This window comes from Martes martes (genome assembly GCF_963455335.1).
Source record: "Martes martes genome assembly, chromosome: 6".
Taxonomy (NCBI): Eukaryota; Metazoa; Chordata; class Mammalia; order Carnivora; family Mustelidae; genus Martes; species Martes martes.
Window position 1 is genome coordinate 7,403,049 of NC_137893.1, and position 26,217 is coordinate 7,429,265.

At 43.3% G+C, this 26,217-nt stretch overlaps 1 protein-coding gene across 2 annotated transcripts in view; it reads left to right on the forward strand.

The window, feature by feature from the left end:
* The first annotated feature begins 3,041 nt into the window (after window positions 1-3,041).
* PLG (plasminogen) overlaps window positions 3,042-26,217 on the forward strand; it is a 37,517-nt gene continuing 14,341 nt past the window's right edge. The window contains exons 1-10 of one of the 2 annotated variants that reach the window (XM_080805711.1): window positions 3,042-3,154; window positions 7,314-7,449; window positions 8,718-8,824; window positions 11,991-12,105; window positions 13,649-13,788; window positions 15,968-16,088; window positions 17,680-17,798; window positions 18,768-18,930; window positions 19,634-19,779; window positions 23,755-23,914. In XM_080805711.1, the coding sequence (XP_080661837.1) occupies window positions 3,106-3,154; window positions 7,314-7,449; window positions 8,718-8,824; window positions 11,991-12,105; window positions 13,649-13,788; window positions 15,968-16,088; window positions 17,680-17,798; window positions 18,768-18,930; window positions 19,634-19,779; window positions 23,755-23,914 (1,256 nt within the window). In that variant the 5' untranslated portion in view covers window positions 3,042-3,105. The remainder of the gene's footprint in view (window positions 3,155-7,313; window positions 7,450-8,717; window positions 8,825-11,990; window positions 12,106-13,648; window positions 13,789-15,967; window positions 16,089-17,679; window positions 17,799-18,767; window positions 18,931-19,633; window positions 19,780-23,754; window positions 23,915-26,217) is intronic. The other variant, XM_080805712.1, reaches the window with a different exon arrangement.

Sequence of the window (26,217 nt, forward strand, 5' to 3'; positions counted from 1 at the left end):
ATGCAGTCTGCAAACTGACGTCAAGGGCAAAGAAAAACTGCTTAGAACCCTTGCAACCCTGAAGGCAGACTTCGTTTGAACCCTAAATGGATTCATTAATTTGGGGCTAGTTTCATTTTGAAATACATGGTCTTATTGGGGATACTCAGAGATGGTCACGGTAAAGGAATGAGCTGTCTTAGAATGACAGGTCCTAGAGGGGAAAGCCTGGGCTGTGAGGAACTCTGCCGGGGTTGGAGGAAAGGGGACAGTCAGTAGGGAAAGGTGACAGGTGCAAAAGTTAGGCCAGCAAATAAGGTTCACGCATTGTGGAAACATGTCACCTGGGAAGTTGTGACCTGGTCGCAGCTTCCCCTTCAGACAAGGTGGGTGCAGGTGGTACGGAGAGGGGACCTCTGCCTCACTCTCCTGGTGAGGTAGTCTTCGCGGGGTGTTCATAACTTACCTCTAAGGGACTTGCAAGGAACTCGCCATTTAAGTACCTGGAGGGAAGGTGCTAATTCTTCCCTTCCTGAGGGAACCCATATAGGTCTCAGCAGCCTGTCCCATGCTGGGCGGAGCTAAGGAAGTTAGCGTCATCGTCCATCTTACCCTGATGTCCTTATTGTTGGCTACAGAGTGCAGGAGACACCTTCAGAAATCTTAGATCCAGAAGTTTCCTGGAGTTCCTTTAGGTAGAGACAGTGCTATGTACCTTTTATATAATCTCAAAGGAATCCAACACACAGTAGGTTGGTCAGTAAGTACTCAATGAGTAGAACCCAGTGAGAACCCGCATCTCAAAAGCTGTTCAACCTGCTGACACTGTGCAGAGATGATCTCTCTTTAGTTCTTTCCTCAGTTTTAGCCACTGCTTCAAGTGGAAAATGACTTCCTTTGAATTCTCTTCACAGCGTTGGGCAAAGCCAAGGCCTGACATCTGTCCAAGAGTGCCGTTGTGGGTTCCTGTGAACAATCTAGAATAGTCCATTGCTTCATGCCTACCCTCTGCCCCTGGAGCTAAATCATGGAGGGCCACGCCCTAATGGAGGTCTCCATGCCCCCACTCCAGTATACACTTGCGCCATACGTTCCTCTGGGCCCTTCCCCTTACACACGACAGTGTCTGTTGGCACACGCGCCTGACTCTGCATCATGTCTCTCTGTGCTCTCACGGTGCCAATGTATTACAAAGAGGGTGAAGAATGTGTAGTCACGAGGCCATAGCAGGGCAACCTGATTCCCAAGATAACCTTTGCAGAATCAAATAGTCCTAAAAGCTTCAGGGAGGAAAGGGGGCAAAATGCCTACCACCACGACCCAAATTAAGCAATAAAACAGGAAAAGGAACATTGCATGGATATAGAATTTCTGATCACACTGTTCCTGAGATGCTTCATGCATGACGCAGGACTAAAATACTTTACCATTTAATTAATCAATCAATTAATTTATTTTTAAGTATGCTTCCCAACTGTGAGATCAAGACCTGAGCAGAGATCTAGAGTTGAATGCTTAACCAGCTGTGCCACCCATGTGCCCCACTAGTAAAATATTTTAAATAGAAATAAATGCATATGGAAAGCATCATGTATTGGTAAAATCTGTTTTTTCCCCCCAAAGAACTTTCTCAAACATCAACATAATCCCCCTAAAAGACCTTTTGAATATTTTAAGAAAAAGAGTCTTCTCAGTTTTGACTCCTCAACTTGCTTCTACACTGTGTCCCCTATAGCACCAGGCCACTGGGGACAGGGAGAGGTGAGGGAGGAGACTTTGAGGAGAGAAGAAACCTAGGATCAGTAGAAAACCAGAAAACGTGATTAACTCATCCCTGCTGCTCACAATAGGCCACCGTCTTGTTCTCTGAGAAGAGAATTTGCTCTTGAGAATTCCGCACAGTGCCTTTTCATCCCAGGAAATTATGTTGGAGGCTTGGTGCTGACCTCGACACTTTGCTAGTTAATTTATAGAAAGAAATTTCATAGCCTAGAGAGAGGAGTGTTTCTTGTTCTTATTTTGCAAGTAAAATAGAATCCACTGAACTACTCCTAAATATTTTTGAACCCTAAAATAGTTTCCAAGTGTGTAATAACCTGGTGATTGTGGCCTTAAGTCAGAGGAAAAGTACAGAACCAACAATTAAACTTCACACAGACTCTTCAAACCCAATTTTGCCCCTCTTGCTTTATTTTCTGAGAGTGAGAATGTAACACACTGTGAATTTATTTGGGGAAAAGACCAATATTTTTAAAACATAATTTATAATTATGGAAAACATGTAAGTCCATTGGACATAAAGACATTTTGATAATAATAAAGTGTTTAAACTCTCTAGTAATTTCTACGTTGTTTGGTAGGATGTGAGGATGTGAACGACAGAGCCCTGGCTTATGCTTATAATCTAAGGCCTACAGGGTCTCAACCATTGGTGGCTGAGTAACCTCCACAGTTGAACTTTTTTAGCCCAAGTCCCCTCATTAAAGTGGAAATATTAATATTGCTTGTTGAACGACAAGTTCTCAGCAAAGTTTGGCTATTAGTGTGATTTTTCTGTTTTTCCTTTTTACCTAAAGCCAGAGAAGAAGGAGAGGAAGGAAACCAGATGGAGAAGGAAAAGTGGGTAGTGGACGATGAAAAGTGGGTGGTAGTGGACGATGAAAAGTGGGTGGTAGTGGACGGTGGTAGTGGACGATGAAAAGTGGGTGGTAGTGGATGATGAAAAGTGGGCGGTAGTGGACGGTGGTAGTGGACGATGAAAAGTGGGTAGTGGACGATGAAAAGTGGGTGGTAGTGGACGATGAAAAGTGGGTAGCGGACGATGAAAAGTGGGTAGCAGAGGATGATGGGGCGGAAGAACCAGGGGAAATACAGCAGGCAGCCTGGGGCAGTGAGGGGCGGGCCTGCTTTCACCACTTCCCAGCATCTATTACAGATGGGGATTTTGTAAGATCCGCCGGCCGAGGTAATGTTTGAACCCTTCAGAGCGCACTGGCAATGGGCGTCTCAGAAAATAATTAACTCCCTGTGATTATCTTATTTGTGGATGTGTTTTCTCTCAGGTAAGTCAATAACATCTCGGGACTGGGACGCTGAGTTTTCTGGGCACCGCTGGCTAGTCCCAAAATGGAACATAAGGAAGTGCTGCTTCTACTTCTTTTATTTCTGAAATCAGGTAAGACATAGGATTTTTAAAAAATTTTAATTAAAATGTTTTTCCTAGCGATGTCCTAAAAATAGATAACATGATGGCTTTCTGTGCAGTTGGTTTAAATTAGCTTTTGATTCACGAGCGTCCCTAATCAAAATCTACATATATGATTGAAAAATTCTTTAAGGGGGTGCCTGGGTGGCTCAGTCAGTTAAGCATCTGCCTTTGGCTCAGAGTCCCGAGTCAGGCTCCCTGCCCAGCGGGGAGCCTGCTTCTCCCTCTCCTTCTGCTGCTCCTCCCTGCTCATGCCCCCCACCTTTCTCTCTCCCTCTCACTGTCTCTCAAATAAATAAATAAAATCTTATAAAAAAAATAAACATTAAGAAAAAAAGAAAGAAAAATTACTTAAGAACTGAGCTTGATTTCCTCATGCGTGATAAAGACCAGTGGGCAGGGGAAATGATGAATGACCTTTTAAATCGACAAGGTTGCCTGCCAGAGACTGTTGTAGTTGAAACAATAGTCTGCAGAGCTAGCAACCCAAAAAGTTGGGGGCGCCCTTGCCTGGCGCTCAGTTCCGTTAACAGAGACCATTTTCGTTAGCATGTCGTGGTCTCTTCACTTTCAGATGAAAGCCGTGAAACATTTCTTTGCATTCTCTGGCCAGTGTCTGGAGGTTCCTTGCCTGATGAGGCTTGACGTGAGCCTTCCATATGTCTAGGTTTAGTCCTTATGCTTGGAGAAACCACACGCATCGATTGCCCAATGATGTATGCATATAGGAATTCCAGAAACCTTCACGTAGTGCTTTGGAAAAGCTGGGCACATTTTTATACACGTGTGAGTGTGTGTCCTTAGGTAATACTTGCTTATTCAGCTGATATAGTAGGTAAGTGAATATCTTCACCCCCTTTTAAAGAGGAGGAAATCCATCCTTAGGAAAATTGGGTTACTTCTCTTTTGACCAAACTCCCAAATCCAGGAAGTGAAGATAGCAGGATTTAAACCAGAACTTTTCTGGAAGGAATCTGGTGCTCTTCTCCGTTTTCAACTTTGTTTAAACTTCCTTTAAAATATTCTAAACATGTCCTTAGAGTTTTGTGTGGTGTTTTGACAGCTTTATGGAGATGTAATTCACATACAGTTCACCCATTTCAAGCGTACATAGCACTGGTCTGCAGAGTTGTGCCATCATCAACACAATGCATTCTGAGCATTTTCATTACCCTGGAATGAAACTCCACACCCCTCCCCCACCTGCATCCCCGCCTCCTCCTGGCAGTCACCAGGCTACTTTCTGTCTCTGATTTGTCTCTTTTGGACATTTCATCTGAATGGAATCATACAGGATGCTGGTAACCCTTCCCATAAGCAATGTATGGATACCTGAAATTCAGTTTATAAATTGCCAGATAAAATCTTGTAAGCTGTACTTTAAAGTAGAGTTAAATATATTTGAAGTCAGCAGAGCCATTTCAAGAAATACCAAAGAAAACAGAGAGCGGAGGATTGCACAGAGATTTCTGCGGGAAGTGGTGGCCCATAGTTGCGGAGGTGGGGGGGTGGTATGTGTACTCTGTGTTAGCCTATGGACAATGGGATCCGGAATGCTGAGCTGACCCAGTGACTCACACCAGGATGGGAGGCCAGACTCTTCTGCTACAGGATTAACATAGTTTTTTTGCCAAAGGGGGAGACTTTTATAAGCTCTTTTTGAAAGGAAGGCATTTACTCTTTCTGTGGATGAGTTTCATCTTTCCAGGGCACAGACGTGACTGGTGAAAGGAAAAAAATAAATCCTTTTACAACTGTTCTCCGTAGTTTCATAAACCACTAAGGCTTTTTTTTTTTTTTTTTTTTTTTGCAAGTGCATGATTGTGGGTGTAAATGTACACACCATGGTAATAAACCCACATTATTAATGTAATACATATGTTTTGGTAGCTACATACATCTACATTGGGCTTCAAATATAAAAATACTTTTCTTTTTTTAAAGGTTTTATTTATTTATTTGAGAAAGAGAGAAAAAACATTAGTGAGGTGGGGGAGGGGGAGGAGCAGGGAACCCAATATGGGGCTTGATCCCAGAACCCCAGGATCATGACCTGAGCCAAAGGCAGATAACCGACTGAGTTACCCAGGTGCCCTAAAAATAATTTCTTACTAAAACGATATGTTTAATATTTCTTGGTCAACCAGTACACTGTAGGAACTCAACTGTCACCGAGCCCTCATGTTGAAGAAAAGAAAATAATGCGGGGGAACTTTTTGAGCACCAAATAAAAAAAAATGTATTCTCTTTGGGGATATTTCTTTGGGATATCAGCTCCTAAGGTGGTCTCAGCAGCCTTTTTTTTTTTTTTAATTTAAAATATTTTATTTATTTATTTTGACAGGCAGAGATCACAAGTAGGCAAAGAGACAGGCAGAGAGAGAGGGGGGAAGCAGGCTCCCCGCTGAGCAGAGAGCCCGATGCGGGGCTCGATCCCAGGACCCTGAGATCATGACCTGAGCCGAAGGCAGAGGCTTAACCCACGGAGCCCCCCAGGCGCCCCTCTCAGCAGCTTTTTGCTGTGAAATATAATAACATAATCAAAGGAAGCTTACTTAAAGGGGGATATAAATGGAAATCTTCTTGCCTTGGTATCATTTCTACCTTAGCCGCCTCAACTTTCTAAGAACTCTTCAGAAACTCTAAGTCTTTGTAGGATATATTTTCCAGAGTTACTGTTTGCCATTTTTTTTTTTTTAAAGATTGTATGCCTGTTTGTGTGTACATATGTATGTATTTGACAGAGAGCACAAGCAAGGGAGGGGTAAAGGGAGAGGGAGAAGCAGACTCCCCGCTGAGCAGGGAGCCCCACTCAGAGCTCAGTCCTGTCAGGCCCTGAGCCAGAGGCAGACATTTTAATCCACTGAGCCACCTAGATGCGCGCCCCCCCCCACACCGTGTTTGTTTTTTAAATCACATCCTGATCTATAGAATTTACCCAAGTACACCTCTTCTTGGAAATGAGAGTTCAAATGGGGGGAAATACGGGATGAAGGCGTGGGCCTGGGTCTAAAACCTCTACTTCTCCATAATCTTTTGAAATCTTTTTCTAATGCTTTCTGGTACCTTAAATTTAAATTACAGCAGCCAACTTCCTGTTAAAGAACCCCCTTTGGGTTTGGAGTATGTTTAAGTGGGGGAGGACAAATAGCCGGGGGAAGGGCGCGCGGCCTCCCGGAGAAGACTAGTCTCTGCGTTGGCCTGTGCGCCATGTGTTTCCAGGTGGGTAGGACGCGCTTTCTGCGAATGAGGGGCTGACCCCTAATGATCCTTCCTACTGGATAATTTTCATCAGTATCTAAACATGCTCCCGAATGTCTCATCTTTAAAAAAAAAAAATTCCTTGACTGCACATGCCGTCTGGGAAGAGCTGCTTTCCCAGCGAGGCTCCTGAAGGCTCGTCTTCTCACGTGGCTCCACAGGCTTCCCCTGTGACTCTCCAACCCGCTCAGCCTGGCTTGGGTCCGCACCACTCCCCTGGCGGTGGTCAAGGCTGCCATGTTGCCTAATCCCATTTAGGCAAACGTCAGGCAGCTTCGCTGTCTTCATTAACCTCTTCTGGCCTCTCACCCTGGGACAGTCACTAAAATTAGGGAGGCCGCATCTCCAGGCCTGCAACTCACCAACATTTTTATATCTCATGGTGGAACCATTCAGAGAACGTCACATCAGCTTAAGAAACAGTCACAGCCGAAGCTTATACTGTTGGCAGTCAGGTCATGGCCTCCAAGTTGGGTTTATAGCCAAGGTTGGACAAATCAACATCAGCAATGGCGGACACGGGGGCCGCTGGTGGCTTCTAGCTGTTCTGTCGCGGCGTCGCAAGCCACAGCCAATAAATTTATTCTTATTTAAGGTTTCATGGCCACGAACGTAGTTACGGAAGTTGTTAAATAATCCTAATCGATTAATCCGTCGGTCCACTTGCCCTTGTAATACAGCGCCACCTCCGAGCAGAACTGTTGTCTTGACTCAACGGTTTTACTCGCGACACCCGTTCTGCTCTCCAGGAAAGCAGCAAATTTTATATGGTGAATGTACAGCACAGAGAGGATTTCAACGGCCTGCTGACCGAGCAGCGGTGTTGATGAATCTCAGCCAGTTGTCCTACTCTATCCTCCACTTGCAGGTCGTGGAGACCCCCTGGACGACTACGTGAACACGCAGGGGGCGTCCGTGCTCAGCCTCACCAAGAAGCAGCTGTGGGCGGGGAGCGTACAGGAATGTGCGGGCAAGTGTGAGGAGGAGACCGAGTTCATTTGCAGGTATGCTCTCCGGGGCTGCTCACTGGCAGAAATGTTGCCATTGGAGACACTGCTGTTTGGTAACGAGAAGTTCGCCCCGGGATTTATTAACGAAAAGAGCATTTAAGAGGCAAGAGAGGCATTTCATGGGATTGGAGTTGGGGATCCGTGTCTGCTCCCCGGATCGGAAGCCATAGGAACAGTGGGTTGTTAGAGTTTACCCGCATCCCCTTCAGAAAAAATGCCCCCAAAGGCTGTTATCTGTACACATGACATCACCAGCTGCCATTCTAAGCGCTGGTTTTTGACATCATCATCGGTAAATATTTAATGAGGATCCTTGTGACCGGGTGTCCCAGCCTAAGGAACAAAGAAGCAGAGACACAGTGACCCAACATACAGGATATATATTATCTCTGTCCGTAGATGGCAGGTCGTTGTATAGTTGCAAGGTCCAGCACTCGCCTCTTTGTATTTATGGTGTAGTCACAGAAGTTGGATAAAATGTAAAAAATTAAAAAAAAACACATGCGGTGCAAGGTGTCAGTAAGTGACATAGTCATATGTGCTCTACAAAGATTCAGAGGAAAGAGTAATTCCGAAGGGTTGAGAGGGCTGGAGAAGGCCTGGGGAGGGGGAGGCACTGAGCAGGGCTTGGAAGGGTGAGTGTCATGTACTGACAAGGCGGGAGGCATTCTGGGCCCAGGAAGCCACGTGGCCCTGTGAACAGGACCGGGGACTACATCAGTTACAAAAGGGCTCATGGAGGAGATGGGGCTGGAAAGACAGTCGTGGATGGCTTTGAATGCCAGATGCATGTTCACAGCGGGACCAGGGGGATGGGCAAGGCGGGGTGAGGTGAGAGGAGAGGAGATGACATGTAGAGGCTAAAGTCAAGGGGACTTTATAGGAAAGGGAAATTCTAGGAGACCAGAAGTCAATGTAGACCATCTTGGAAAAGGGTTCAAAGCAATCAGAGTTGCTTCTTCCCAACACAAAAGCAAATATTCTAGCACATAAGTGAAGAAAGAGCAAAGTAGTTGAAACAGAAAGAGAGAACATTTGGTGGAGGAGAAGGTGAAGGTAGAAGGAAATGAGGAACGACCTGTCCAGGCATCCTTTTCCAGCACTTCCTCGACTGGGCCAAATTTAACGGAAGTAACCATTCCAAACTCCTTGACCCATCAAGAGGTACAGTTATCTTTGGAGTCTCTTAATTATTAACAGAAGTCTACTTTCCTTAAATGGCAGAAAACATTTTTGGGGGGTTTCCCGATTTTCTTCTGCAGGTCATTCCAGTATCACAGCAAAGAGCAACAATGTGTGATCATGGCTGAAAACAGCAAGTCGTCTGCAATCTTAAGGATGAGAGATGTGGTTTTATTCGAAAAGAAAAGTGGGTACAGTGTTTTCTTTCTCCTCCTCCTCCTCCCCGGGACCCGTCCTTTTTCTTTTCCTCCCCACCCTTCCCCCTTCCGTTCGGCTTTCTCCTCTCCTCCCACATCCTCTTTTGTCTGTGTAGCTTATCAGACCAGAGAAGGGAGGCCAGTCCTGTGGTGGAATTCAGACTCAGGATGAGATTTGGTCTCTAATCCCATCTGTCAAGTTGAGGATACGACTGCACCTTTCAGATTTCATCCTTCTTGGTTTAAAAAGGAAGGGATTGGACTAACAAAGTCACATGTACCTCTAGGGCCCAGAAAATATGATAGTCAGTATCTTATTTTATTTTTGAGGATAGGGGAATCTAAGTGTTCCCAGGATCTTGCTTTTTGGCTGCAGAGACCATGGTCCCTGGGCCCTAGCTTCTGGACCGAAGCCTGCGGAAATAGAAAAACGGAGGTGTCTTAAGTCCTCCAGTAACATTTGGATATAGACAAAGTCCTTACTTTCATTTTTTAACATTTCCAGTGTTAAAATCCATCTTCTGAGGTGGAATTAACTGAGCGCCTGCCGTCCTCCTCCTCTTATCACTGTTTATCCCCGATTCTTGAGATTCAAGCACAGAGCAACTCAAAAGTTTATCTGTCGGAGTTACTCATTTTTACAAAAAGCAAAGAATGAGTTATATAGGGTTACCTACTGGATTGAAAAGGGGGGGGGGGTGCTGGTGCGATTTTCCCTGCAAAGTGCTAACATTTGAATAAACCATTTGTAAATTGTTAACCAGAAAGAACAGGGGGGTGACCACCGGGCTTAGTTTGAACAGTCGGGTAGTTGCTTGTTTTCAAGGTGAAGGAAAGGATCAAAAGGTTATGTAAACTCTGGTGGGTACATACAAACAGAAGAGAGGTAAAAAGTCAAAAGTCAGCCATTCTGTGGCGCTCGCTTCTTTACCGTGGCCCATCGACCCGCTGCTAAATTACCTGCCTGGGTTTTTCTAGGGATGCTCCATGTTAGCTCCATCAACGTCTGCTCCTGGCCTGTGTGGCCATTGCTGCCATCACTGTGGTCTCAGTGGTCACCGTCACTGGCCGGGCCACGTTAGCCAGTGGGCCGTAACTGCCCTGTTTTCAACCCCTTGTGCCCTTAGAATAAAATCCAGATACTTAACCGAACGCTACGGGGGCCTGTGTTGTTTAAGCCCACCCCATCTGCTGGGTTCACGAGGCTTCTCTACGCTGGGGTTGCGTGCGTTCCTCCCACATTTCAGGCACACACACCGCTGCCAAGCCCCCTCTTCTGTTCTCATCTCCCACATCTCAACTCAAGCATTTCCTTCTTTGAAAAGCCTCCCCTGACCCCTGGGCCTCCAAAGTACTTTGAATTTACACTTCTGATCTGTGTAATGCATCTAGTGGAATGATCTGTCTCAGTGAAGACACACTTGCAGTCTTTTTTTTTTTTTTTAACTCTTTAAAAAAAAAAGATTTTATTTATTTATTTGACAGAGAGAGATCACAAGTAGGCAGAGAGGCAGGCAGAGAGAGAGAGGAAGCAGGCTTCCTGCTGAGCAGAGAGCCCGATGTGGGGCTCGATCCCAGGACCCTGGGATCATGACCTGAGCTGAAGGCAGAGGCTTTAACCCACTGAGCCACCCAGGCGCCCCACACTTGCAGTCTTTATACATAGTCTAGGGTTAAAAGCATTTGTTTGCTCTTGGTGTGTTAGAGGAAGTCTCCCCAGGTAATTGATCGATGAATTAAAACACTTGACTAAGGTGGGAAATCATGAAAGATGACACACATATACCTTAAATATTTTACGTTCTCATAGGAAATGCAATTTACATTGGCCCCTTTTATGTGGAGGCTGCTTTCTTTGAATATGGGGCCACCGACAGCTGTTATCTGGGGCATTCCTTGCATCAGCAATGCTCTGTGTGCGTTGTCTAGAATTGATTTCCTTCTCTTTGAAGCGGAGCAAATTCTAGAAACATCTATTAATCTGACTATAAAAATATCTTTGGGGGCGCCTGGGTGGCTCAGTGGGTTAAAGCCACTGTCTTCGGCTCAGGTCATGATCCCAGGGTCCTGGGATCAAGCCCCACATGGGGCTCTCTGCTCAGCGGGGAGCTTGCTTCCCTTCCTCTCTCTCTGCCTGCCTCTCTCCTTACTTGTGTTCTCTATCTGTCAAATAAATAAATTTAAAAAAAATCTTAAAAAAAAATCTTTGTATTTTTAGGATTTCCCACCCAAAATTCTATAGCCAACTGTATAACTGGATTACCTTCAATGGACTTGATAGCCTTTTAAAACACTTCAGGTCTTCAAGTCCTTAACAGCATTCATCTTGGTTTTTTTTTTTTTTTAAGCAATTTTTTTCACATTCATTTCTCAGTTTAGGTCATCTTTAATCTACTATAGCTGTATAAAAAGTTTTGACGATGAAAATAGTTGACTCTTGTAAACATAAACCCCGCCTGGTGGGGACAGAAGTTGGGGGGCACACTGGAAAGTGTGACCTGCCAGCCCCGGGTGTCTACCTTACCACATGTGGGACACAGGTGAGCATCAGACCGTGTATTTTAAAAATAGGTTGGAGCCTCTTGGCTAACCAGTGAGTTGGCTAAGTGGAGGCTAGCTGAGCGTGTCGACTGTCCACATTTAAAGTGTGTAACTCTGTTCGGCAGTTTTTCGTATTTAAAATACCGAGAGCCTCAAAAAGTAGACATGGCTTGGATCTCTTTCCACCTCTGAAAAGTCTGCTGAAAAGCCCCCATCCCATCCCCCTTCACTCCGTCCTCACACTGTTTGTTTTCTCTGTTAGGTACGTCACTGTGAGGTTACCTCGTTTCACACCAGGTGACCTGCCAGCCCCTCTGAGTCCACTAGAATATAAGCTCCTTGAGGGTAGGGCCTCCGTTCTAGTCTCCGTGTGTCTCCCGCACCCAGCACAGTACCTGGTACACAGAAGGGCTGTAGCTTTGAATAAATAAATAATAGCCCCAGTAGCTCAGTGAACGGCAGCCCTTCTCAGATGGGAGACGCAGAAGACTGTCTTTCGGGAGATTGGGAAAATGGTGTCTCCTCTGCGAGTCCCTTCAACATGACCGAGCAGTGCAAAGCTTCTTCGTGGTGGTTCTTGGGGAGGGCTTGCCCACCGTGTGGATCCGCCTTCAGTCTATCTTTCAGAGTGCAAGACCGGGAATGGGAAGACCTACAGAGGGACGATGTCCAAAACGAAGGATGGCGTGACCTGTCAAAAATGGAGTGACAGTTCTCCACACAAACCTAAGTAAGACTTCGATCTCTGTGTTCACCTGTGATAAGAATGATCCCATTTCCTTTCATTGAGACCTTTGCAAAGGAGCAGATAGAATATGAAGGAAAACCGGATGAACACCAGATGATCTCGCAACTTGCCTATTAATTATTTTCTGCTTTCCTGCAGGATAGCATTGCATTATCAGTGACAGTGCTCATCAAGTAGGAAGTTAGTGTCTGCTAACCCCTCCCCCGTCAAATTGCCTTTATTATCTCTATGAGATGGGCAGATAAAGTATTCCCAACACACAGAGCTTACAGAGGAAAAACGATGAAACCAAATGGCACTCCAAATCATGGAGTGTCACGTGCTCTAGAGACAGTCGAGGCCGTCTCGACCCCGCAGAGGAGGACATTGAGGTCCTGAGAAGTGCACTTTACAAACCCAGGTCATCGAGGCACAGAAATGAAATCTGCCGTCTGGATTCTAAGTCTCAGGCTTTTGATGGAATTTTATCTCTGCACAGCAACTCATTTCTAGAACTGGAAGTGAGTTACCTCTACCTACCCCACACATACAGAATCAGTCAGATGGATTCAACTTGAGATGTTACTTTCTTGGTATTTGCACTGAGGCAAGATAAATTCTGTTGGACATTGGGCCCCAATGTTCTCATCCTTAAAATAGGGATAATAAGGTCTTCCCAGTAGGGATTTTGCTAAGGCTAAATGAGAGGGGGTGTAGAAAGTTTCCAGTATTGCCCAGTGCAGAGTCACACAGACCCAATGGCATTAACTGCGACCATTTTTACATGGAGAAGGGCAACTGACAAGAGCAGGTGTTTGGAAGGAATCAAGAAGTTGGCAGGCTTTTGAGGCCTTTGTATTTCTCGTGACTGTCCATAAAAACCCTTTAGCTCTACCTCTAAGACTCTGCTGTCCATATCGTAATAAGCGTAATACTAGCTACTGGACGAGTAGCTACCTGCCAGCAGAGAACCAGAAATCAGAGCAGAAATGCATGAACCTCATGGAAATAGCCTCTTATCCTAATAACATACTGTTTTTATTTTACATTTTATTTTATTTTATTTTATTTCTTTTCAGTGTTCCAGAATTCATTGTTTATGCACCACTCCCAGTGCTCCATGCAATCCGTGCCTTCCATAATACCCACCAACATACTGATCTTTCAAATACATTTGACCCTTGAACAACATGGGATTAGGGCCGCTGACCCCCTGTGCCATTGAAAATCCGTGTATGGTTTTTGACTCCCCCCACCCCACACTTAACCACTAATAGCAGACTCTTTACTGACAGACTTCCTGAGACCATACTGGTCAACGAACACACATTTTGCATGTTTCCTGCATTCTGCGCTGTGTTCTTAGAATCAAGTAAGCTAGAGAAAAGACAATATTCCTGAGAAAATCACAGGGAAGAGAGAAAAACATTACAACGCCGTACCGTATTTATTGTAAAAAATCCACCTGTACTGGAGCCACACAGCTCCCACCCATGCTGTTCGGGGGTCCACTAGATAGTGAGGGATTCTTTGCCGTCCTTCACAGCTTCACGCCCCAGAAGTTCCCCACGGAGGGGCTGGAGGAGAACTACTGCAGGAACCCTGACAACGACGAGAAGGGGCCCTGGTGCTACACCACAGACCCAGACCAGAGGTTCGACTACTGCAACATTCCAGAGTGTGAAGGTCAGGCGCGCCTCTAGAAACTGCTTGCACATCTGCTCTTTATCTGTAATTTGCTGTAAAGTGATTCCCATACAGAGATACCGTTAAAAACCAACTAGTGGACATGTTTGACAAAATCGTGTGAGGTATATACCTCTTAGAAAAGACCGAAAATTTGCTCAGACCCCCCTCCTTTTTGAACTTAATTTTATTTCATTAAAATGTTACATTGATATTTACAAATCAATTAGATACAAATTCTAGATATAATTTCTTAGGCTTAAAGTTCTTACATGGCATAAAGCCAGAAACAAGACTTGTAATTCAGTAGTTAATGAAACCACCAAATCAGGGCACCTGGGCGGTGCAGGTCAGTTGAGCATCTGGCAAACTCTTGGTTTTGGCTCAGGGTCCTGAGATCGAGCCCTGCGTCAGGCTCTGCACTCAGTAGGGAACCTGCTTGGGAGTTTCTCTCCCTCTGCTTCCCTACCCCCCCCCCCTTTCTCTCTAATAATTTTTTTTTTAATGAAACCACAGAGTCAACAAAATGCAAATAAATGTATGAATCTAATGTGGTAGACTTTGTTGTTTCATTGAAGCTAAGCAACGAACCAGTTTTTATTTTTAATTTATTTTTTATTTTTCAAGATTTTGTTTGTTTATTTGACAGAGAGAGAGAGAGAATGAAAGCATGAGCAGGGCAGAGGAGCAGGGGCAGAGGGAGAAGCAGACTTCCCGTTGAGCAGGGAGCCCCATGCAGGGCTCCATCCCAGACCCCGAGATCATGACCTGAGCCGAAAGCAGATGCTGAACTGACTGAGCCACTCAGGCGCCCAATGAACCAGTTTTTAAACCAGCAACACATTGTCTTCACGAACCAACCAATTTAATAGTGTACCTTGAGAGTAAATCCTAAAAACGTTAAACACCTCCTATTGAAAAAAATTTTTCATTTCATACTTTCTGCTACATTTATTGGTGGAAAAGGGGAAGGATGAGGGTGGAATTTGTGCGACGGCGTGGATAGTGTTTGCAACAGACGACAGCTCAGGTCTCCCATCTTTGTTTCAACCTCAGATGCCTTATTGGTGTTCGCTGTTGTGAGGTCATCCGGTCCTCAATCCACACAAGAGGACAGGCTTGTATCAATCCGCCTCAGTTTCCTTTATTAGTACCTACAAAAGTTCAAATCATTTATTCCTCTGCTGCACCGCGTTATTCCAATAATTCCAAAACCAAAGTTGCAGTTCTTAAATCATGTAAGAAAGCAAAAAAATACCAGGCAAGCTTCTCGGGAGAGGAGTGCCCCGTTATCTGCAGGGAACACGTTCTGAGACCCCTGTGGATGCCTGAAACTGTAGAGAGTACAGAACCCTGTAGATACCCTGGTTTCCTCTCCCCCCAAGTGCATACAGCCAAGCTGAATTCACCAGTTAGGCATAGAAAGAGATTAGCAATAATAACTGAGGACAAAGAACGATGATGACCGTGGGCCGTAATGGAGCTTATGTCACTGTGGTCTCCCCACCGCCACGTCTTATTTTCTCCCTCCTTTTGTGGGGATGAGAGATGATAACGTGCCCACGTGCTGAGAGGAAGTGAGGGCAATGTGGTAGGCAGAGCGATGTAGCGGCAGTCGGATCATCTTCCAGACAGCAGTTCACTGCATGTAACAGATATGCAGAAGGCAACAGCCCGGAGAAGAGGGGCGCTGTCCCTTTAGGGGAGTCTTGGTCCCCAGGGAGGTCGTGGGCACAAACCACAGCTCAAGCCCTGAAATCCTGGGAGGCTGTCGTCCTCATGATCAGAATGATTTCATAGACATCTTTAAAGGTTGCTAGTGAAACAAAGACAATCGAAGTCTCAGATTTCTGAGACTTTATGCACCTTCTCCCCATCCCCCTCCCACCCACCGAGGGCCAGCGCATCGCAGTTTGAGGATAGCATTATGGAATTTCTGGATGAAGTCATGACTATAACAGAAGGTACTGACCAAAACACGCTGGTTTTACCATTGGAATAGGGAACAACAATTTGGATTGTGTTAGAAGAGACTTTATAGCCAATTTCGTTCCCAAGCGATTACCGGAAAGGACAAACGAACAAGTCGCAGGTGGTGTTTGAGACATTGCTAGGTTTACTCTTCTGTGACTCATTCATTTCAGTATTTCTTCCTCCTTTTGTCTTCTGTTCTGTGCAGAGGAGTGCATGCATTGCAGTGGGGAAAATTACGAGGGCAAGATTTCCCAGACCACGTCTGGACTCGAGTGCCAAGCCTGGAACTCCCAAACCCCCCATGCTCATGGGTATATTCCTTCCAAGTAAGTCTTGCTGGGAAGGACATGAGATGTTCACCACTCTGCGGCTCTATGGGACATTTAATGTTAGCGGGATATTTTCGCATTCCTCGGGAATCGAACGCATCTGAAGTTTTGAATTTCAAAATTTGTATCTTCCCACATGACTGCAAGTGGGGTATACATTCTTGTTCCTCAAAACGCGGTTCATGGGGACTGATGCTGTCTGCGAGCTTGCTAGAAATGCAGACTCTCTGAGCCTCTGAGTCTGAATTTGCGTTATAAACAGATTCCTGACTGATTCGTATGCACATTAAATTTTGAGAAATAAGGATATATCTCACTTCTATACTTTCTGAGTATTTCCCTCTTTATTCCTTTCCTTTACACTGATGAGATTCAAGGCTTCCTAATGTATGATCTGTGGTTGGGGTTTTGGGATTTTGTGACTCCCCCCAATGTTTTATGTATATTTATATCCGTGCATTCTTCTGGGATGAGGATTCCGAACTTCCAGCAGAGCTTCAAAGGGGACCATGAATTTATAGTAGGAGGCAGAATCCATGATCTAGAAAGTAATGATGATTCCTACAGTAAAGGACCTTAACTGTACTGGAAAATGTCTCCTCTGCAGTCTTCGTTCTGGGACCATAGAGTGGGGCTTATAAAACTCATAAGAAGTGGGACCAAGTCACAGGTTTCACCAGCTCCTCTGAATTTCTGTACCTCTCATTCCACAGAGCTAGCTTAAAACACAGCTTTTCCATTTTCCTTCAATGAAGAAGTAGGGTAAAGTCCTCAAGGCCCACAGTGGGTAAATTAACTTTCCAGAGACTAGAAGAGCCTTGCTCAAGCCACTGCCGGCTGTGATCTCCATCCCAAATGAATATCTATGGCCTCCGAGAGGGGCACAGGCCTTCTGTGCCAGTCTTAGTTACTGGGTCCCTGCTGAGATTTCTGCCGTACTATCTGGCCAGTTGCTCCCAGGAGCATAATTATGACTCTCAATTTAGAAGTAATGAGCACTGGGTATTATATAAGACTAAATGAATCACTGAACTCTACTTCTGAAACTAATAATACACTGTATGTTAATTAATTGAATTTAAGTGAAATTAAAATAAATAAAATGAAATTAATTGAATTTAAATGAAAAAGAAATTACAAAAAATTATCTCTCCCAGTTTCTCTAAGCTGGAAGGCTGGCAGGGCTAAAATTTGGCAGACAAGAAGGACCATCCCTTTAAGTTATGAAGATATCAGCTTCTTGACCATACTGGGTATTAGATGACTATCCCTGGTCAGTGAATACTTTGTGTTGTAAAAATGCCGTCATTTCCAACTAAATCACCGGAGTTCGCTTCCATTAATTTTCGGTATGGCCAAAATGATAAAGTTCTGTGATTTTTGCATATGTAAACTCTTAAAGGGCCCTTAGAATATTGAGCTAATCTTTCTAATGAGACCTTGTCTCTTTGAGCCCACATCCAGTCATTTCCTTGGATGCCTGACTGTACCTTGCACACAGCAGGTGCTCAATATTTGCTCATTTGAAGTGATTCCTGGACTTAAATGTAAATGTTCAGTGCTGTTAAAATCCTTCTTGCCCATTCAGATTTCCGAACAAGAACTTGAAGATGAATTACTGCCGCAACCCCGATGGGGAGCCCCGCCCGTGGTGTTTCACCACGGATCCCAACAAACGCTGGGAGTTCTGTGACATCCCGCGTTGCAGTAAGTATGGTTTGTACCCAGTGCTCTGGGATCCTCCCCTGTACTCTCCTTGGAATAAACACAAACATACAAGCAAACAACAACAAAAAACCCAAAAAACAAACAAATGCAAACTTGGAGTCAGTGCTTAAATGCTGTGCCTGAAAACTGCCCTCCATGTCCTGGGGGAGGTGATTGCTTTTCTAAAGCACTTACTCTAGGTAATTGATCGGGGCTCCTACTGGTCATGTGTTTGTTGTTGTTTTTCCTGCCTCTGCTGAGTACAGTTGAATGTAGGTTTGGGGGAAGTAGCTCTGATACCCTGCTTTTCTCTAGTGCTAAAGGGCAGCAGACCCATGCTTTCAGGTACACAGACCTCATTATCAATCAGAGTTCCTTGTAACTGATGCTTTATTTAGAAATAAAGAAATTTCTCCAGATGTGCAATTTTTCAGTGAGCCAGAGTTGTGAGAAAGTAGCAGGAGAAGAGCGTTAAGGAAGACTTGGAAGGAACAACTTTATAGTTTCCTTCCGTGAGAATTGGCAGCGAAGGACTCAACATTTAGACAAGGACAGACGTCAGAAGTTAAAAAAAGATGCAGGAGACCCTGATGGTGGCTTCCTGTTCTTTGATCTGATAATCATCCTTTGGGACTCTGAAGGTTGTTGGGTACTGTCCTTTATGATTTGTCACAAAGGAAGTTGTATCATTGGTCTATGTGACCCTGACCATGTATGATGAACTAAGCAGAGAAAATAGAGAAAGAAGCATCTGCTCCAAGGGTCTTGTCCTGGGAGGAGTTCCTCATAAGATGATCTCATAAACAAAGATTCTACCGAGTTCATTTCTTTTGGAGATGGTAGACAATTTTCAAGTCCCAAATTCTAAGGGAGGATGAGCAGAAGATGCCCCCTGCATCCATTCCCCTACAACATCTGTCTGCGCATTCTTCACTGTAAAAATATTCATTGTAATGTATTACCCCCAAGCGACACCGCCACCCTCCTCTGGCCCAACATATCAGTGTCTGAAGGGCAGAGGGGAGAGCTACCGGGGGACGGTGTCCGTCACTGTATCTGGACATACTTGTCAGCGCTGGAGTGAACAGACCCCTCACAAGCACAACAGGACCCCGGAAAACTTCCCTTGCAAGTAAGTCCATCTCTGGTCCCAGTCCCTGTCTGCTGAATGGAATGTGAAATCCCACCGATGAGGCCTTGGTTTTATTCCTGGAGGAACCCACGTCCAAGTATTCTGGAATGAAAACTGGCCAAGTCATCGGCAAGGGAGGTGAAGTTTTGCACTGATTTTCCTCTAACACTCATTCTCAAAGATTTTCCTCTAATGCTCCCCAGACCAGCAGCATTAGCATCAGCAGAGTTTGTTAGAAATGCAAATTCTTGGGTCCTGTCCAGATCTACTAAATCAGAAACTCGGGAGTGGGTCCCAGCAGTATGTTCTGAGAAGCCCTCTGCTAAATGCACAGTGAGGCTTGAGAACACTTCAATTCCAGGGCTCTGGTGTGTCCTCCTTGAGGCAGGAATGGTGTGGAAAATAACCCGTTGTGCTTTCAGCATGGAGCAGAGCCCATAGCACACAGCAAAAGATTGATTTTGCTTGACTACCCACAGTTAAGGCGTATATTCCCATCATTTACCAGCAAACAGCGTCGGTGCCATAATTCCGTGGGCCCTGTGGGATCCCACTGCTCTTTGGTTTGCACCTGTCATTAGGTTTTTGTAAATCTGCAGAATTGGCTGGATAACATCCCCAGTCTTACCATGAATAAGCATGCTTGCACCATTGTTCTTTCAGCCTGTTTGGAAAGCCAAACTCAAGACCACTTCTTTTTCAGAAATTTGGTTGAAAACTACTGTCGCAACCCTGATGGAGAATCAGCCCCATGGTGTTACACTACCGACAGTGAGGTGAGGTGGGAACACTGCAGAATTCCGTCCTGTGAGTCCCCTCCATTAGCCTCGGAGCCTTCGGATGCCGCAGGTAAGAGAAGGGAGTGAGAGCCAACCGAGCGCCCCAGTGTGCTCTCCACTTCGGCATCCCGTGGGATCACAATGCACAGTAGCTTTGCTTATAGTTCCGTTCTGTTCTGGTCAGAGGACTTGCTTCTGTGGCTTCAATTCTGTTCCGTTGCTGAGGCTTGTTTTAAGGTTCAGAATATGGTCATCTTGGTGAATGTGCCCTGTGCCCTTGGAAAGAATGTCTCCCTGCTGGGGTTGGGTGGAGTGTTCTGTAAAGGGCAGTTAGGACAGGTGGGTTAGTATTGTTTGGCTCTTCTCAATCCTTATTCTTTTTATTTTTTTAAATCTCTGTTCCACTGATTACAGAGATGAACAGTGACATCTCCAACTTTGGCTGTCCATTCATCCATATCTTTTTGGTCTTTGCTTTATCTATTCTGGAACTCTCTTTGGCATATGGACATTTAGGATTGTTAATAGATTCTTGAAGAAATGACCCCCTTTATCATTATGTAATGTATTTGGAAATACTGCCTGCTCTGGTCTACTTTTCCTGAAGAATATAGCGCTTGCAATTCTATGTTCACTAGTGTTTGTATGAGATCTTGTTTTCCCTCAGCCATTTTTTTTAACTTTTTTTTTTTTAAGATTTTATTTATTTATTTGACAGAGCAAGAGACACAAGCAGGCAGAGCAGCAGAGGGAGAGGGAGAAGTAGGCTCCCCACTGAGCAGGGAGCCCCATGGAGGGCTCCATCCCAGGATCCTGGGATCATGACCTGAGCCGAAGGCAGAGGCTTAACCCACTGAGCCACCCAGGTGCCCCTTTCCTCAGCCTTTTAATTGAGATGTTTAGCATTTGCATTTAATGTAATTGTTAATATGATTGGATTTAAAACTTGTTTTGACTTGTCCTGTTTGAACTTTGTTCCTTTTTAAATCTTCTTCTGCCTCTGTTTGTTCATTCAGTATTTTCTGATTCTTTTATTATCGCTATTTGCTTATTAGTTAAACCATTTTTGATGTTTTTAGGGTTTTTTTCTAATATTTGGAATATACATTCTTAACTTAGCACATTCTACCTTCAAGTGATGCTATGAATGTAATAACCTTAGATGTATTTCTGTTCCTTCTTCCAAAGTGTTTTGCTACTGTTCTCAAAGAGCTTATTTCTACTATGTTACAAATCTCACAGTATATTGATACTATTTTTGCCTGAAGAGTCACATTTCAAAGTGATTGTAAATTAAAAATATCTATTTATCTATGTATACCATTTTTTATGCTTTTCATTTCCTTTTGGAGATTCAAATTTCTGTCTGGTGTCATATTCCTTCTATAAAAAACCTTAACCTTTAACATTTCTTTGTAGTACAGATATGCTGCTAATATCAAATTTGTATGTCTGAAAAAAGTCTTTATTTTGCCTTCAGTTAAAAAAAATAATTTTGTTGGGTATAGAATTCTGGGCTCAAAATTTTTTCCTTTTACCACTTTAAAAATGTTATTCCATTATATTCTGTTCTAAATAGCTTCTGACCAGAAATCTTTTTTTTTTAATATTTTATTTATTTAACACAGAGAGATCACAAGTAGGCAGAGAGGCAGGCAGAGAGAGGGGGGGAAGCAGGCTCCCAGCTGAGCAGAGAGCCTGATGCAGGGCTTGATCCCAGGACCCTGAGATCATGACCTGAGCCGAAGGCAGAGGCTTAACCCACTGAGCCACCCAGGTGCCCCTGACCAGAAATCTTATCTTTGTTCCCATGTATTTCATATTTCTTTCTTCTCTGGCTGCCTTTAAGGCTTTCTATCATCTTTGGTTTTTAGCAGTTCAATTGTGATGTGTCCTCATGTGTTGTTTGTTTGTTTGTTTTAGTTTATTTTTAAAGATTTTATTTATTTATTTGACAGACAGAGATCACAAGCAGGCAGAGAGGCATGCAGAGAGAGGGGGTGAAGCAGGCTCCCAGCTGAGCAGAGAGCCCGATGCAGGGCTTGATCCCAGGACCCTGAGATGGTGACCTGAGCCAAAGACAGAGGCTTAACCCACTGAGCCACCCAGGCACCCCTATTTATTTATTTTTTATGTTTATCTTGCTTGAGGTTCTCTTAACTTCTTAAATTTGTGGATTGTTGATTTTCGTTACTTTTGTAAAATTCTCAGCCATTATTATACAAATATTTTCCCCTGCTTGCTTGCTCTCTCTTTTTTGGTTTTCCTTTTTTTAGACCACAATTACCCTTTCATATTATCTCTTACTCTTGTATGTTTGTCGCACTCTCTGCCCCCACTTTTTTTTTTCTCTCTTTGCATTTCAGTTTAGGTAATTTCTATTAACCTATTTTCAAATTCACTGATTCTCTTTTCAGTTGTGTCTAGTCTGCTGATTAGCCCATCAGAGGAATTCTTCATCTCTAATACCATGGTTTTTATTTCTAGCATTTGCATGTTTTCCTTTTTTTTTTTTTTTAATAGTTTCCATCTCTGCTGAAATTCTTCACCTATCCATCTATATCGTTCCCCTCTGGTGTAAAATGCTTCAGCATATTATCATAGCTACCTCATGGTCTCTAATAGTCTGCTGTAGTCATCTCTGAATATGACTCTGTTGATTTCTCTTTCTTTTTTGGTATGTCTTCTGATTTTTCATCAAATACTGGACATGATGTATGGCAGAATAGCAGAGATTACAGTTAATATTACTTCCACTTTGAAATGGAAACCCTCCTTTTGTAAGCATGTTGTGTGGGTAATTAAGTCAATCTAGTCAGTGGATGAACTGCATTTTTTTTAAAAGTAGGCATCACATTCCTCATTTCCCCTTCACACTCCTTCACATTCCTTTGCATACTGTTTGGGGGTGCTCAAGAGTTTTCTTAGGATTCCTAAGTCAGTCTCAATTTTCAGCAGTCACTGAATGCTTGCACCACAAAGCAGTCTTGCTCTAAACCAGACTTTCATGACAGACTGCTCTTTCTTATTTCTCAGTATTAATCTTTTGATGGCAGTAGGCAGTCTCTACTTTCCTGATTTCCCTGCTGTCTTAGATGGGCTCGATGCAGTTGGGCTTTGAAGGCAGTGTTTTCTTAATGTTCTTCCCACCTCTTTCCATGGAACTAAATTCTAACTTGTCTCTGTGGTGGTTCTTAAGGAGAAGAGTAGCAGACTTCTGTTCTGTGTCAGTGAAGGATCTTGGCACAAAAGAATTCCTGGTTCCTCCTCTAGAGGAATAGATTTTTGCCTCTATCCCTCTCTGAGAAGCAAAGGATATTTTGTCTGCACTCTTGAATGTAGACCTGTTTCCTGCCCCATCCTCCAACAGCTTAAGGCTTTGGCTTTGTATATAAGAAAAGGCTTTCTGGGATGCCTGGGTGGCTTAGTTGGTTGGACGACTGCCTTCGGCTCAGGTCATGATCCCAGAGTCCTGGGATCGAGTCCCGCATCGGGCTCCCAGCTCCACAGGCAGTCTGCTTCTCCCTCTGACTTTCTCCTTGCTCATGCTCTCTCTCACTGCCTCTCTCTCAATAAATAAATAAAAATCTTAAAAAAAAAAAAAAAGAAAGAGAAAAAGAAAAGGCTTTCCCTTTTGTGGGAAAACACAAAAGGATCTCATTTCTGCCCCCCACTGGAAACCAATTGCTACATGCAGCCTGCACCACTGAATGTACTTCTGAGCTCCTTCCCAGTTGTTCTCATGAACACCCAGTAGACATCCATATGCAGGAACTTGCACATGAGTGCAATTTCCAATTATAAGCACTCTGACCTATGTGTTTTCCCCTGAGTTTTAAGTGAAATATTTACAAGAAAAGTTAGGTGACTAAAGTTCTATTGTGTGATTGATCTATTGCTTTCTTTGCAAGTCCATTTGCTTACCAATATGGAAAAGAAAGCAGAGTTAATTCCCAGAGACTACTGTTCTGTTGGTGTCATCAGTTGCTTCACCTATCTCTGTTCTAGTCATTACTTAGTTGATTACCTTCTGTTTCTGCTTCAGTACCACCTGAACAAACTCCTGTGGTCCAGGAGTGCTACCACGGTAATGGACAGAGTTACCGAGGCACATCATCCACTACTATCACAGGAAAGAAATGTCAGTCTTGGTCGTCTATGACACCGCACCGACATGAGAAGACCCCACAACGCTTCCCAGATGCGTATGTCTTTGCTTTTAACCTTGAGAGGAACAATAGCCAACCTAAATTTCTGTGAGGAGGTCCATGCTTTAAACTAACTTCTTAGAACCAAATTTCTCTTGGTTCCAGAATGTGAGGCAAAATGTCTTAGGTGCTTTGCTTTTGAGCAAAAGCTCTGAAAAAAGAGAAGTTAGAGACTGGCTATCTTTCCTGGTACTTTTGTGAGAGAAAGAGGAGATGTATAAAGGTGTTGAGTACGTGCTAGCGGAAAGCTCAGGAGAACAAATGACCAAAAACTTAGAAACGGTACCATTCCACAGCACCTGCTAAGGATCAGTACAATCTTTCAATTGTGGGATTTTATCATTCCAAACTGCAACCTCTGAAGTGAAGTATGTGTTTGTCATTGGATCACAGATACATATATATACTTGAAAAAAATGTATATCATCTAGTACATTTCACTTAAGTTGTATTGACACATGGGTCTTGAGCATGAGTTGTTGACAGTGGTATGAGTTGCCAGGACATGAAGAGCAAAAGCAGGAGGGCAGATGAGTGTCAGGAAGTACACAGATGCTGATAGGCAAACTGGGCAGGTAGATGGGCAAAGACCAGCATTTCTGCCATAAACATTTATAAAATGTAGGGGATAAGCTGTCCATATGATGGACAACAGGTATCACAGGACTGAGAACTTTTAGAAGGAGAAATAAATTACTAGTAGCAAATTAACAATTGGGCTTACTGAGGCAGCTGGGACTTTGTAGGCTGGGTAATAATAATAAATAATAATAAGAAAGCATCTGTGCAGAGAAGGAGCTCAAAGAATATGCACAGCTCTTCTTAAATTCTTGGCTGAATATAAAGGTACACACACACACACACACACACACACACACACACAGGGAGAGATTCCACAAGGTTCACAGGACAAAGAACAGTTAATGAGGAAAGAACAACTGAGAGTGGTGAGATAAACAGGGATTACAGAACCTACACAGCATTGGGAGACTCTGTGTTCAGAGATTTGAGATTCTGACAGAGAGTAGAGACCTCATGGGATACCATAAGCATTCAGTAGAGACTTAAAGAGTCACACTTCAGGAGTAGAATTAATGTATTCCTAAAATAAAGGCTACTCTAGAAACACCTTCTACTGCTCTAGAAACAGCTTCTAGTAAAGCTTAGAAGCAATCCTAAAAGGATCAGAATAATCTGTAAGTAAATTAACTGTTTGTCTCACGTAAACTCAACTCTCTTGAGAGGAAAACAACAAAATCCAGTCACTCAGTCATGTGGCATCTACAGTGTTTGGCACAAATTTAAAAATTACCAGACATACAAAGATCATTAAATGTGTCCAGAGCCAAGAGAAAAATCACTCAAAAGAAGCAGACCCAGAAATGATAGAAATGATGGAATTAGCAGCCAGAAATTTAAAAAGATATAATAATTATATTCAAGGATTTAAAGGAAAATATGAATATAAAAGAGAAAATTGGATGTTCTAAAGAGAAAAGAAAGCTATAAAATGGCCAAATGGAAAAGACAGGATTTTAAAAAGTATATCTTAAATGAAAAATTCATTGGATGGCCTTCCAATCAGGTGAGACATGACAGAAGAAAAGGTTAACTTGAAAATAATACAGTATAAGCTGTACAACCTGCAGCACAAAATCAAAACAAAGACTGAAAGAAGATAAACAGAACTTTAAGGATCTCTGGAAAAATATCAAAAGGTCTAACATATGTTTGAATCAAGTCCCCGGAGGAGAAAAAAATAACTGAAACAGAAAAAAATACTTGAAGCAATGATGGCTAAAATTTTTCCAAATAGGAAGAAGATTATAAATTTACAGGTTCAAGAAGCTCAATGAACCAGTAGAATTTTCAAATTTTATCAAATATTTAAGAAGGGAACAATATAGAGAATGGAAGAGGAGGGAATACTTCTCAACTCAGTTTGTGAGGCCCCAAAAACTGAGATACAAAAAGTAAACAAGAACTATTGCAAGAAACTAGAGTATTTTCTGTTGTGAATGTAGATAAAAAAACTTAACAAAAATTAGTGAATTGAATGCAGGGTTGTTTTAACATTTACCAACAATCAACTTAATACAACATGTTAACAGAATGAAAGTGACAAGTCATATGGTTATATGAATAAAGAAGAACGTTAGACAAAATTTAACACTCATCCATGATTTTAAAAAGTCTTAGCAAACTAGGGATAGAAGGGAACCTCCTCAGTTTGATCAACACCATCTATAAAAATCTTCCAGCTAATATATTAATAAGGAAAGATTAAAACTTTATAAGAT